At 51.1% G+C, this 14,619-nt stretch overlaps 1 protein-coding gene across 2 annotated transcripts; it reads left to right on the forward strand.

Annotated features, from left to right (window-relative positions):
• Positions 1 to 1,657: 1,657 nt before the first annotated feature.
• CAVIN1 (caveolae associated protein 1) lies at positions 1,658 to 14,413 on the forward strand (the record flags this gene model as incomplete). 2 transcript variants are annotated; one of them, XM_079547249.1, is made up of 2 exons in its annotated part: positions 1,658 to 2,077; positions 13,748 to 14,413. In XM_079547249.1, the coding sequence occupies 2 exons, from the start codon at positions 1,658 to 1,660 to the stop codon at positions 14,411 to 14,413; spliced, it is 1,086 nt and encodes a 361-aa protein (XP_079403375.1). The 2 variants fall into 2 exon arrangements, with proteins under 2 accessions (XP_079403375.1, XP_079403376.1); XM_079547250.1 differs by lacking the exon at positions 13,748 to 14,413 and adding an exon at positions 8,241 to 8,288.
• Positions 14,414 to 14,619: the final 206 nt, after the last annotated feature.

Consider the following 14,619-nt stretch of genomic DNA (forward strand, 5'->3'; position numbering starts at 1 on the left):
CAGCATTGAAAAGCAAGCTGTCACATGGCAGAGAACACAGGGGCACAGAAAGTGCTAACTGCAGCAAGTAGTCCTCATTAAACAATGATCCTATACATCTGTTGTGTGTAGTGGATTTCCCAGCTTGTATGCTAGGAATTAAGGATTTCTTCCAGTACTGGCTTGAGGTATGAACCTGGATAAACCAAACTTTGTAGGGCCTTTATTTTATTTGCCTGCCAGGGGCAAATGTCAAGAGTGGGCTTGACCCCAACCCGAGGCAGGATGTGCTGAGCATGGGTTGCTGTCATCGAGGTACAGGGCAAGAGGGAACCTGCAGCCTTCCCAGTCTGCTCACAGCCCTCCAGCTGAACCTGGAAGGGTTTCAGCTGCCCACACCAGCAGAGGCTTCACAGCAGTGATTTCCTCTGGCTGAGCCACCAACAGTACAAGCAGGGAGATCCCATCCAGAGACGCTTCCAGGATAGAAATTTTCCTTCATCGCGTTCCTCTCCTTGGTCGTACCAGGTTGTTGCAGACACTTTGGGAGCACGTCACGAGTGTCTTTTAAGGCAATAAGCTGATGGTGGTATCACAAGCCATAAACTTCTGCCAACACTGTAAGACTCTATGGCTTGCCTTGTGCCAAAATCAAGGTTAAAGTTAGCAAAATAGGATGATTTTCTCCCCTCATTTTCAAAAGCTTTATGTGCTGTATTAATTTCTGAACTGATCAGGTGATTGGTTTATTTGCTTGTTTTATCAGTGATGCCCAATGTAGCAGAGTATTTGAGTATTCCTTAGAAGTACATTTCTGCATGGCGTATGTGGAAGCATGTCCTGCATTGAAGCCTGGTGGTGGGATTTGTTGGTGAGCAGAGGATTGCAGAGCAGAGACAGCTGCTTTTAGGTAGGAGTGGCCGTCGGCTTCACTTCAGGGATGAATTATACTTATTTCTTTTATGTAAAATCCCGCATAGCATTGTGGCACTCACTGTACACATCGTGCACATTCCTGCTGTGCGTATTCAGACACATGGAAGCATGTGATTTTGTGATCCAGAGTTTATTTTTTGTAACTACTCTGAATTTCAGCTGCTTTTTAAAAGTACTGAAAACCAAGCTCTCAAAGTACTGGAAAAAAATGCCAACAGTTGGCAAAAGATCTGAATTTTCCAGCTGAACTTGAACGTGTGCAATTGTTTAAGCTCTAATGTACACAGCTGCAATGTTTCTTTCCAGCCGCTTCCTGCGCTGATGTTTTTGTTTTTTCCTCTCATCGCACATAATGCCTTTAGACTTATGGTAAAGGAGAGGCTGCCGGAGTTTCAGAGCTTTGCATTCCCTGCTGAGCTGTGCCTGTGTTTGCATGCGAAGCCATCGCCAGCCCTCCAACTATTTTAATCATTTCAAAGAGGGTGGGCCATCAGGCATTTGGCAGCGGGCTCCTTTTATATAGCTGAGGTGGAGTCAGCCAATGACCTGCAAGCCTGGAAAATTTCGCAGGGCAGTTTCACCGGACAGCTTTGCAGAGCTGTGCCATTTGAATTTCAGCACAGACATCCACGCACTGCACTCTCCATTTCTGGCGTGTCTCCCAGCGCAGGGTTCAGCTTTCCCTGCTCTCCCTGCAGCGGCAGTTTCTCTGGGCTCTCCTAGCCAGGACTCCCCAGCCATCATGGAGGATACTACTTTGCAAATTATCGAACCACCAACTGCTTCTGAGGCCTCCGAGGAGCAAATGCCCGAAGAGCCCATCAAGTCAGACCAGATCAACGGCGTGATGGTGCTGACCCTTCTGGACAAGATCATCGGAGCAGTAGATCAGATTCAGCTGACCCAAACACAGCTGGAGGAAAGACAGCAAGAGATGGATAGTGCAGTGGTCAGCATCCAGGGAGAGTTAACCAAGCTGACCAAAGCTCACACCACCACCAGTAACACCGTGAACAAAATGCTGGAAAAAGTGCGCAAGGTGAGCGTCAACGTGAAGAGCGTCCGGCAGAACCTGGAGAAGCAGGCTGGGCAGATCAAGAAGCTGGAGGCCAACGAAGCGGAGCTCCTGAAGCGCAGGAATTTCAAAGTCATGATCTACCAGGTAAGGAGCAGAATTCCACCCTTGCTGGTGGCTGTTCTCATTCCCGCTGGCTCTGACTCGCTGCACGGTCCGTTCCTCACCCAAGCTCCCCTGCCTGGCCGGTGTTCCACGTGAACGTGGGTCTGGAGTTGCTCTCATTCATGTTTTAATGTCTCTAATTTTTAATTACATGTTTTTTATTTTTAATTACATGTTTTAATGTGCTCTAAGGTAGAGTTGCTACTTTTTTAACAGGAGCTTTAATGAAGATAGTGCGAATGCCCCAAAGTGATTATTGTGGAGGACCGAAGTGTTACAATAACCCGATGTACTGTGAACTGAAAAAGGGGCAGGAATGCTCGGTGTTATGGGGGATGGAGGGGGGGGGGGTAAATCCACCTGCTGACTTCTTTTGTAGTCGGAGAGCAATAATGTTTCCTCTGTGACACGCATCTTACGGCCGGGCGCAGTGAGCATCGGGGCTGATCTCACTGGTGGGACGGACACACAGTGGGGGAAACAGGAAACAGGTCTTTGAGGTCAAAAATCCTTTGCCTTCGTGCCTGCATGTATTTCCACATTCTTTTTATGTGAGCTGCACATCCTGAGTCTCCTAGTTGTCTGATTACAGTAACAGCTTTGGTTTGCTTGGTGTTCATAGCTTGTGTCGAGGGGTGGATTTTTCCTTTAATCTTAAGGAAGAGAAGAAAAAGGAACATATTTATCTCTCTTTTCCTGTCTGGAGTCACTCCTCTTTATCAGAGCAAACTCTTGTGTTGGGCCATGGAAAAAAAGTGAGTGAAATAGTTAATGATTCCGTTAGGAGCCTCAGGGCTGATAACAGTGTCAGGGACAAATAGAGAAATGTCCACTGCTGACCACAGAGAGAAGAAAACCAGAACAAAATGGGAAACAATTCTTACTACAGTGTCTGAAGGGAGAGCTGATGATAATGAGCTCAGGAATCTGGCAAGTGCTGGGGCCTCTGCAACTCTGATTCACAGCATAAGCATCTGTACTTTTATTGTGCATGAAGGACTGAAATACGTGAGCATACTCAGACCCCACAGGCAATCTGACCAGTTTTGTGTCTCTATTTATCGCACGCTCTTTATGTAAGGCTTTTGGAGGACAGACCTACCCATGGAAAGGGAGAATGGAACCTGGAGGTACAGCAGAGGCAACAAACGGTGCAAAATGAGAAGAGCAAAGGAAATTGTTTTACAAAGCATTCTGTGTGGGTTATGGAAATAGGTAGGAAGTTGGCAAACCTCTGAGTCCAGGGGAAGCATCCAAAATATTTGCAGCTTGTCATTTTCTGGGCTGCTCCTTTCTGTTCATTGCTGCTCATGAGTATGGAGTAAAATTTTTCTTTGAATTTAAAAAAAACAATTTTGCTTCTGAATGGCATCAGGGCAAAAGTAACAGTGACGCGATGAGGCTGGGACAACTGCACCCGAAAACAAACTCCATTATGGGTTTGTGATGTGTGAATACCAGGAAGAAATGATTGTGTTAAGGTTAATGTGGTAATAACAGCTGTCGCACTGCTGTGCTGCGTAGCTGCGCAAAGATGGATCCATGCAGTGGGGATGGTGCTGGCAAGCCTTGGAGCACAAGGAATGCGCTCAGAGCAGCAGTGTAACCAGTCCTCCCTGCATGCAATGATGGAAACAGTTTTGTTCAGCAGAAAACATTTCTAAACGTTATCAGTCTGCAGTCTGTCGGAGCTACAGGAGTTAATATTTCTCCTTTGAAAATGGGTGGTTGTTCAATGGATGCATTCATCTGTAGATTGAACTCCATGAGAAGTTCATCATGTCATTTTAACCATACAGAAACCTGGCAGGAGGGGTTGGTGTAAGAAAAAAATCGCTGTGTGTCAGAATCTCCTTTTCTGGTGGAAATGTTCTCTGGAAGTCAAACATCTGGGAGGATTTGGGGAGTTCTGCTTCTGGCTTGGGAGATTTTGTTTTGCCTTGTTTTTCTGAGAGGAAAAGAATCGAGTTTGCGTTTTGCTGTGATGGGAAGATGGTGCTCCTCAGAAAGTTGTCAGTCAGACTCTGGGAACTGCACAGCAGACACTGAGCATCAGGGCGCAATTTTTTGTCTCAACGAATTCGCTGCTGTGTTTTATCACGGCCGGTAATAATGGGCTCATCAACGACGAGGGTCTGCTGCTAGGGTTATGCAAAACAGATGATGCCAATGCACTGATGTGATTTGACTCCATACAGACAGGAGCGATGCTCGCTGTGTGCGCTCAGCAGAGGTGTTCACCTGGTGGGGACGCCGTCCTGCTGCTTTACCTCCATCAAACTCTGCTTGTTGGCTGCACCCCGCTGATTCTCCCTGCTTTTACTAATATCCTCCGGTGTCTCAGTCTTAATCATCAACGCAGTTTTGCAATATACAGCCCATAAAGCCAAAACTCAGGGATGGCCCACACTGTGTGAGTTGACATGTGGAAATTGCGCTGTTTTTCCGAGCTGTGTCTTACTGTAGAAACAAACAGCCGCGTTACAAAGCAACTCCCATCTAATTCGGTGTTTCGGTTCTTCAGGCCCAGCACCCATCAGGGTCTAAGCGAGGTTCTCTCATAATTAATATCTTAATTACTTCTCTCACGGTGGATGAGATTATGACTGCTCAGGGAAAGCTGCCTTTGGAAAGCTGTGATTAACTTTCCTGCATAACTGCATTTCCAGTTGTGGATAAAAAGGCAAAGATTTACCAGTGTTTTCTTTTGGGTAACGAGAGAGAAACTCATCTTAAGCGACACAGAATGTTACATGAAAAACCGTTTTGCACAGATTTAATTTTGCATGATTCGGCGTTATGAGAGTTAAAAGATGTTGAGGACAAATCAGCATTTACAGATTGCAGATCCTGTTATTCTCTCAGCAATCAATGCTGCATCTCCGGCAGTTGTTCCAGGAGTGCAAATGGGCACCTTGAGAGAAGAGGTCGAACTGCACACGAGTGTTATACTGTGCTAGAGGAGAGGTTAGGAGGAAGAGAAAATGAAATGCTATTCGGCTTGAGCTGCTGGATGAGCCTGAAGCACTTCTGTCTGCTTGCTTTCAGAGTGAGTGGGGACGGCAGTCAGACGTTCTTTTGAACTCAGTGTTGCTTTGTAAACAGGACTTTCCTTCCTGAAAGGCTGGATGTCAGATGGCTGCGTGTGCCCACAGGAAGCGCATACAGAGCTGCCAGTGCTGCCTCTCTGCCTTCTGCCCTGGGCTCCCGCCTTGCTGAGAAATCAGCACAGCACATCAAACTGAGTTGGAGTGGCTGCTAATACAGCAAAATGGGGTGATTCATCCCAGAGCTCCTGTTTACAGATAGAAATGGGGTGGTTACTGCAGTTCATGTTAGGTAACGGCAGCTCTCGAAGCACACCCTGCACCCCGTTCATCTGACGAGCAGCACGTGTCAGCGTTACGTAAGCATGTGATATTTCCTCCAAACTCTTTTTTGACATCTAAATGTATTCCTTCAAATACCAATGGCCTGTTTTTGCGACAGCCAGATGCCACAAGGCTCGCAGCGCTCAGCAGACATATCGAGTGTTTCTAAAACGTGCTGGTCCCTTACTTGGAGACTTACGTGAGAGCCAAACTTTAGAGGCAGTCTGCCTCCTAATGGGCAGCTTCATCATCAGAGAAGGATGTTTGTGATGGTTTGCGGGGCCAGAAGCTCCTGCAGGGCTTCACTGCGCTCTGGTGAACTCTGCAGCTGCCCAGAGCCCCGCGTGAAATGGAGCTGCTCTGGGGAAGGGCCGGGCAGAAAATGCACACGGTCTGTACAATGGCAGGGCTGCTAGCAGCGGTATAAATAGCACAGTTTGGCTTTTGTGCCTCCAGTAGGCCTTATACGGATGGGAGCAGCAAGATCCTGGGGAGGAGGGACGCATTGCAAACCCACGCACTGCGGTGGCGGAGTCGGAAGCCAGAATGAAAGGCTCTGAGCATCCCTGTGCCCTCCGGCAGCTCCGTGTGGACAGTGCTGCAGGTGGAGAGAAAAAGCACTGTGGCATCTTCGCTTCTGTTCTGGTGCTCGTGGAGCGGTGGGAAAGTGCCATCCTATGGGAAGGAGGGAAACATGGTTTGAGTCGTTTCCTTTGGGCTGCAGCCCTGAGTTCAGACCGCCATCTCCCTCCAGTGTGAGGGGCACCATATGACATCTCGACGTGCAAAGCTTCCTTTGTATTTCCTGCGTATCGCTGAATTATATGAATCTCAAAATCATGATTCGTGGGAGGCTGTGCCTCTACTGTGCATCTAAAGAGTTCCTGAATGTTAACAGCTCATTTCCAGGATTTTGCTTAGTGCAGATTATGACTCTTTCTACCAAAAGGCAGTTCTGGAGCATGGCTTTCTCTGTTGCAGCTCGGAATCAACTGCTTTAATATTTCATTGCTCAGATATTATTTATAAGCAGCCAGTGTTTGCTGAAATCCTCTCAGTGCTGCAGTTCCGTACTGAGCTGTGCAGCAATAAATTCTCTTAGAGCAAAGGGCCAATTTCCACTCTGCTGCACTGGGCTGTGCCTGTGCGCAACGTAAAGCACAGTGCTGATAGGCAGCAGGCTTCGCCCTCGTTGGCCCTGTTTGGGAAAGTGTGGCTCTGCAAGATCTTATCCAGCGCTGTCCAGGTGCAGGATAAGACAGGGACCAGAGACAGAGATGCTCAGTGTCAGTGAGGGAAAATGAAATATTTAGAATAAAAAGTCGCAGGATGTTTAGTCAGTGCCTTCTACTCGAGGATGCAAATGTCAGTATCAGCACTGATGTGTCTGCGTGTCAAACTCCACCTCTATTGGTTTGCCTTCAGAAACAGCTGTGGAGTTGTTCATCAGCTGGGCCAGGTTTATCCAGGAGGAGCACCTGTGCGAACAGGCGGACAGTGGGATCAAACCCCTTTCCTTCTGTCAGCGGGAAAAAAAAGGAAGAAAAAAAGACTTCTATTTCTTTGGCTGTCTCCTGCAGCCCTGCCTTTCGTCTGACTCACTGTTAGGCAAAAGCATTTTTCCAAACAGCCTCCTTCTCAGCTAGGACGTCCTGCACCGTTCTTCCCTGTCTCTTCACCGCCAGGTTTGAGGTAACTCCAGTGCCTGCACCAAGCTGCTCGTTCTCAGCGGCTAATGGAGAATATTTGGCCTTCTAAGAGAGTTTCCAGGAGATAACGTAACTGGAGTGCTTGTAGAAAATGATGCCAAAAAGACTGTACAGGACACAGGATTTCGGAGGATAAAATGACTCCTGCTAGTCAGGGAGGAACTGCTTGAGAATGAACCAGTTCATCCCTTCAGCACTTGGCTTTTTCCCTTCATATTTTAGATCTTTTCCTTTGTTTCTGCAGCAGCTTTCTGGTGACTTCTGACTGTGCCAAGGAGTCAGAGCTTCTCTTTCTGCACCTTTCCTGACCCTGCTGGAAAAAAGATCTGTCCAACCTTTAGAAAAGGAGAGTCAAACCCGAGGCTGTGAATGAGAAAGGGTAAATTCTGTGTGTCAGCCGCTCCTCGGGCTTCCCAGTAACCACCCAGTGTCCTGGGGATACATTCAGCAGAAGAAAGAAGCTTTGATGTTGGGGTGAGGTATTTGCTAGGGTGCTGCTGTGGGCATCTGAGCTGCTGGTGTTGTAGGGGTGGTTCAGGGTGTTGTTGGTGCTTTGACAGAGCCGAATGGATGCAGGTCTGGAACCATACCCAGCTTTTTCCATCTTTGCAGCTCGTGCTAGCAAACATAGACTTAGAATCTTTCTCTTTTCATGCTATTACACGTAGAAGAAAATTCTGCTTTCATCTTTGTGAGAATAAAACAGAGATCCATCATAACTGATGTCAAATCACTCTGTGAACTGCGGTGTGCAGAGTCTGCAGCATTCAGCAGGAGTGTGTCTGAAATCACAGCAGGGGTTGTGCACCTCCCAGGGTGTGCAGCGAATAGGAAGATACTCTTCCTTCCAAAAATCTTTGCAGATTGCCTTTGCTGTCACAATTTGCTACCTAGCTTCTCCCTTTACTAAATCACACCACCGTGCCTCTTCTTTCTGCTTGTTCTTCTACTAATCCGGATGATGTTTGTCGTCATTCCTGATCAGATTGGCCAGTGGGGAATAGGTAAGCTTTTTCATGACGCCTCATTCTGCCGGCCATTGAAATGCCATTTTCCTCACCTTAGCCTGAGAAGAAGCAGAGAATGCCCTTTGAGTCCTCGGCAGAGCTCTGAGCCGTCGCCAGCAGCAGTTCCCAGCGCTGCCCAAAGTGCCGTGGCCCAAATCAGCAGAAGACATGAGAGGAGGCAGCAGCCGTAGGGCCCCAGGAGGGGCATCCGCGAAGACTTTTTGAACCTCTTCCGAAGCTCTGAGAGCCGCTGATTGTTGTGCCTTTGTGTTCTCGCCTGTTTGCGGCTGCTATGAGCATTTAGCCCCGCGGGGCTGATGCTTCCAGCTGGCAGAAGTGCCTCTGCTTGTTGACTAACTGCTTGCTGCTTGCTGCCAGGGTTGTAACGGATGGTGAGGAGCTGTAATTCTCTTGCAGGCGTTACAGGGCTTGTCTTATGCTGCCTCTGTGAGCAGGGAGGGAGGCGCTGCCCTTCGCTTTGCACGAAGGGCTGCAAGCAGTGCAGGTGGCTCAGCGAGAGTCACACTGTGACTGGGCAAGCCCTGCAGTATTCTGAGCCTCAGTTTCTCCCTCTGAAACACAGACCTTATAGCACCTACCTCCTCAGACTTGCTGTAAAGTTGAGTTTATAGGTGTATGTGAAATGATTTGGAGTTACTGTTTTAAATAGCACAAGCTGCATGATATGAAACTAAACCTGCCTCGTGAGGACATAGCAGCACCTGTCTGTTCAGTGCTGGGCTCTGCTCTCTGGGAGCTGTGCTTCTGCAGACTTCAGACAGCAGTGACTTTCCTGGCTTTGTCTGCCCCTTTCCTCAAGCCATAAAGGCTGTGGGTCACAGCGCTGTGGGGCTGCAGGAGATGTCTGAGGCTCCAGGTGCCCACAGATGGACTCGCACTGTGTGTGCAGAGCTGCTCTGTTGGAAACCCTGTGCTTCATGGCTTTTTTTTCCAGTGGAAGGGCCCAGGAGCCAGGCAAAGGTGAACTCAGCCTGGGCATGTGGGGATCAGGGGAAGCTGACAGTGAAAAATTTTCATTTTCAAGGACGGTGAAAAGATATAAATTTTTTTAAGCAATTACCATTTGTTGTACAGCCATACAGGAATTATAATCTCCAAAGGCAAAGACGCTGAAACAAAGCACAGCTTTTCTCTTTGGAGGCATCCGAACCTCCCTGGACTCTCTCGGGCTGCGGGTGCTTATCGGGAGTGTTGCAGCTGCACAGGAATAGCTGAATCCTCCTTCCGAGGACACGGACTCAGGGTCAGCACCGCACAGCATCCCTGAAGACCAGCAGCCGAGATGCTGCCGTGGCTGCGGGAGCACAGAACTGCTCTGCTCCAGGGCTTTGCTCTGCCCTGGCAAGCTGCCTGCTCCCAGGGTGCTCGGCATTCCTGCCCCAATTCCTCGGCTGTAGAGAGCCCTGGGCAGGCAGAGGGGGTGGCAGGGCAGACACACACTGAGCTTGGGCCTGGCCAGCATTGGCCCTTTGTGGTCAGAGGAGAAGCTGGGGATGTGAGCGCTCGTGTTGTGCATGGTATGGCTGCATGTCAACGGAACTCAACTGTTTGTGCCGTTACAATTGTGTAAAAATAACAGAACAGAATGAATTGCAGGTGTGAGTTGCATGCACGTGTGAAGAAAGCTCCATTAAACCTTCAAAATGGAGATCAGAGTTGTGAGAGTCCCGGGACTCGTTTTATGTCCCGATAATGAGATCCTCTGTTCAACAGCAGCCTAGGAGCCCCTCTCCAGTTTTGGGAGTGTTCCTCTTATCTGCTGGTGATTCTGCAATCCCTGCAGAGCTGTGCTGGGCTGGGAACGCAGCTTGGCTCCGTGCCTCCTTGGCCCTGTCTGTGACAAGGGAAGTATTTACTCGTGTTGTAGCAACGGGCAATGCGTGTATGGCCATAAAGGGGCTGACGGGGTGACTCACTGCAAGGGAACTCAGCTTGGAAACACAGATAAAAGCCCCCTTAGTGCAGCAAAGCAGGCACTGCTCTGCCCAGATGGAGCTTGGTGTTGCTGCAGCAGGAGCATAGGGCAGTTCAGCCCCTGGGTACCTCTGCGGGCTCCTGTCAGCTCTGAGCAGGGAATGTCCCCAAGCGCTGCTCCCCAGCCCCACATAGCTGACACCGTGCCACAGAGACAGCACAGCTCCTCTTGAGGCCGGGGGGTGGGAGGGGGTGGCACAATGTGTGGGGTGAGAGAAGCACAGGACCAGCAGGGGCTGGAGCTGAACCTTTCTGTGCACTCAGCTTGGAAGAGGCTGATGGCCTGGCTCAGCACACGGCCACCACTTGCCCCACACTTGAGCACAAAGCAAGGAGGATTTTTCTTCGCTGAGATAAAAATCTGAGAAATCTTGTCTTTGTGCCAGCTGGATTCAGGCACAGGGAACAGAGCTGGTTTGCATCTGCTGATGGGAGGGAGTGTTTGAACGCCCCAATGTGGGGGATGCCAAGAGCGTGGATTTCGGACTCTCCCACTCTAAGGGTCAGTGTTTTCCCAGTAAAAATAGCATGTTTAGAATGCCTGCTGTTAAAAATGTGCCTCATCTGGGTAAGCCACGAGTGGAGCAAAGTGTACGCAGCACAGAGCTGTGCCCTCAGCAGGGATTTGCACAGCAGCCACCTGCAAAGCCGGGGCAGTTCGGGATCGTTCTGGTGGGGCCCCTCTGTCCTTGTCTGCAGCAGGCGTGCAGGGAGCGCTGATTGCTGGAGACCTGCGCCGCTCTGCCTGCATGTGCTGTCGCAGCCCCTGGGCAGTGCCTGGGATGCTCAGAGCCCTTCGTTCATCTCAGGGCTGTCGTGCACTCAGCTGGAGCCCGCTGTGCCAGCAGGAGTGCTGCCTGGTGCAGATGGGCCTTAAGTCAGGAAAGTGACCCAAATCAAACACTGCTGTTCTCCAGATGGTTATCTGCAGATCTACAGACGGAGGAAGAGTCGGGGCTGGGGGTGAGGGCTGGCAGCCTGAGAACAAGGGTGGTTTGGGGGAATTTGGGTGCTACAGCAAGGCAAGTGCTGCTCCCGGGCCCTGGTGGGGTGGATGCCTTCATGCAGTGAGGGCATTACAGATGGTGACACGGGGGAGTGCTGCTGGTGCAGCCCAGCCCGCTGTGTTGGAAAGCGCAGTTATAACAAGAGGGAAGGCAGTTACCTCTGGGCACATAGGGAGTTTTTGTGCTGGCTTTTCTTTCTGTGCACATACGCCTGGGAGTTCACCAGGATTAGGATCTGGGTTTGCAGGATGTGGTCATTTCCAGCACTGGTGCCAGGGGAGCGGGGATGCCTTTGTTCTGTCTCATTGTGTTGAGGTGGGGGAAGGAAGTGCTGCAGTTCCCGATGTTCTTGGCAGGGCAGGTCTCCATGGGTCTGGGGGATTACTCCTGCAGGTGTTGTGCAGAATGTGGTCCTGCTGTCCTCATGGGGAACATTGGCTCTGGGCTTTCCCAGCCCCCCTGAGAGCTGAACATTGTTCCCTCCTGAAGGGGATATCGAATGGAGGAAACATGCGTGGGCTGCCTCACCTTCCAGAATTTATCCTGAGTGGCGATTTGGAGGAGGCAGAGCCTTGGCCCTTGTAGCTTTGACAAAACCCAGGAATGGGACCCTTGGTGATTTTCCACTGTTTACACCATTTTCTTCAAATTCCCTCTCAGTTCCGGAAATTCTGCTTGTTCAAGGAGCAGTGCTGTCCTGTGCTCGGGGGGGAATGAGAAAACCACCAAGCTATTTCACATCGTGTCACAGCAGCAGTGGTGCACAGGTGGGCAAACATGCACTCCTTCCCTGCATCACAGGAGACATCAGAAGGTCCCCAGCCTCCCAGGAAAACTTGCACAGAAACATACATGGGGCCAGCGTGCCTCTTCAGGCCCTGTCCCCAGCAGCTGTGCGACGCTGGGATGTCCTGGCTCTTGACATCTGTGCTGCTCATTAGCCAGCAGGCAGTTTGATGCAGCAGCTACAGCCAGCGTTGTATTTGGACCCCAGCCCTTTTCTTCTGAAGCTGCTGCCCCCAGGGCTGGCCGTAGCACCTGCGGGTCCTTCTTTCCCATGGCCTTCTCCAAGCCCCAGCCCAGTGCACTGTGCTCTGTGTGTGTTCCCAGTGCAGGGCTGTGCCTTGCTCCTGCTAGTTCTCTGGCTGTGCTCACTGCAGCACTCCCTGCCTCTCCCTCCTAGCTCCATTGGTTAAAACGACTTGGGCGTAAATTTCGGGGCTGTGTGCTGCAGCTTTGTACAGCGGTGGGCTATTTCCAGCCCGTCCTGGGAACGCAGTGGTGATTCATTGCAGTAGGGACGCACACTATGTGCTGCTCAGATGAAAACCAATCCCACCCCGGACCTGTGCCCCTCTCTTGGCTCCAGTGCCCCTCCTGTGCACATGCCTGTCCTCTGCCACAGAGATCACAGATTTGGCTGACCCAGGGCAGTGGAGAAGCTGAATGAATTTGCCTTTAGTCCTGAGGAAAGGCAGTATAGCTGCGCTGTGTGCATCAGGATCTGTCTCAGCCTCCTTCAGATACAGCCTCAGAAAAGCATGGCGGTGAAATGGCAAAACCGCCCACATGCTGCGCCCCAGGAGGCGTCCCAGCCCCACATCATCTCCTTGCAGGACCTGGGAAAGCCTGGTCCCCAGCCAGGCTGCCACTTGCAGCCCAGTGCTGGGTGGGCATTGGGAGGCGGGAGGGAGGTGGGGGGAAACCCCTGAGGAAGTCAGGGAGGGCTCTAAGCAAGGCACAGAGGGACGAGGAGCCTGGCACCGGGGAGCAAACCACTGCTGCCTGGCAGGGAGCTCCAGCAGCGAGCAGGATCGGATGCACCGCGCCTGCTGAGGCAGCCGAGGCAGCAGCAGGTCAGTTCACAGCTCACAGCTCGCAGCTGGGCCCAGCTGAGCGCCTGCACAGCACCGTGAAAACACTCGGGAAACCGAGCGCTGCTGGTGCAGCTGTCAGCACTGGGTGCCCACAGCAGACACAGCTCCTGTCCTCTCCCAGCTGCTCCACAGGGTCCCAGCCGTGCAACCAGGGCTCTGCAACAGGCATAAGTACACGAGTGAGTTGCGTGGCAGGAGCCCGAAGTTTGGGTTCCTGCAGCACGACTGCAGCCTCCTCCAGCTGACACAAGCAGCCGTGAAGCACCAGAGCCATAGCTGTAGGAGTGTAGCTGTGGCATCACCTCCAGTCCATGCTGTGTCCCATAGCGTGGGATGTGGGCCGAGCACCTCACATGGAGGGGAGTCTCCACTGCAGGCCCCAGGAAAGTTGAGGACAGAACTGGGGGGGATGGGGCTGTGAGAGGGCCAGGAGATGAAGGGAAAAGTCTCTGGGACCAGCCCAGAGAGTGCAGAGCTCATAAATGTGAGCTGAAATACAGCAGAGCTGTGAGATCCAGTGGGAGAAAGCAGTGTAATTTATTAGCAGCTCTGACTGGGAGGACAAACCTAGGCCTGAGGCTTCCAGGTCTGTGTCACCATGAGTCATCGCTGTGCTTCTGCTCAGTGCTGAGCAGGGCTGCTGAGGTGGGTGTTGTGTCTCACTGGCTCCGCTCTGTGTCTTGCAGGATGAAGTGAAGCTCCCATCCAAACTGAGCATCAGCAAGTCTCTGAAGGAGGGCGAAAAGCAGGAGAAGGAAGGTGAAGGCGAGGAGGTGCCCGCAGGTGAGGACCATGCAGAGGAGGATCACATCCAGCTCTCCTCTGATGAAGAGGTGGAGATTGAAGAGATTATTGAGGAGTCACGGGCAGAGCGCATCAAAAGGAGCGGCATGAAGAGAGTGGATGACTTTAAGAAGGCATTCTCGAAGGAAAAAATGGAGAAGACAAAGCTGAAGACCAAGGAAAACCTGGAGAAGACCCGCCACAACCTGGAGAAGACCCGCCACAACCTGGAGAAGAGGATGAATAAGCTGGGCACCAAGATTGTGACTAATGAAAGGAGAGAGAAGATGAAGACTTCTCGAGACAAGCTGAGGAAGTCTTTCACACCTGACCATACTATCTATGCCAGGTCCAAGACAGCCGTCTACAAAGTGCCACCCTTCACTTTCCATGTCAAGAAAATTAGAGAGGGAGAGGTGGAAGTAAAAGCCACAGAGATGGTGGAGGTGGGTGGAGAGGAGGGAGAAAACTCGGATCTGATGCGTGGGGAGAGCCCTGAGATGCACACACTGCTGGAGATCACAGAGGAGTCTGACGCGGTACTGGTGGACAAGAGCGACAGTGAGTAGGGCAGGCAGCAGCACGGAAGGGTTGCGGATGGAGGCCGAACACGTAATCATTCACATGTTGAGATCTCTCTTTGCCCCGGTGCCCGGGGGGAAGCGTACACAGCATCTTTACTACCCTGCAGAGCCAATGCCAATCCCCTGCCTGCTAGGACAAGGTGTATTTTATATTTTAGTTTTAGCACACATAAATGTTAGGAACACAGGAC

This window comes from Tetrao urogallus (assembly GCF_951394365.1).
Source record: "Tetrao urogallus genome assembly, chromosome: 26".
Taxonomy (NCBI): domain Eukaryota; kingdom Metazoa; phylum Chordata; class Aves; order Galliformes; family Phasianidae; genus Tetrao; species Tetrao urogallus.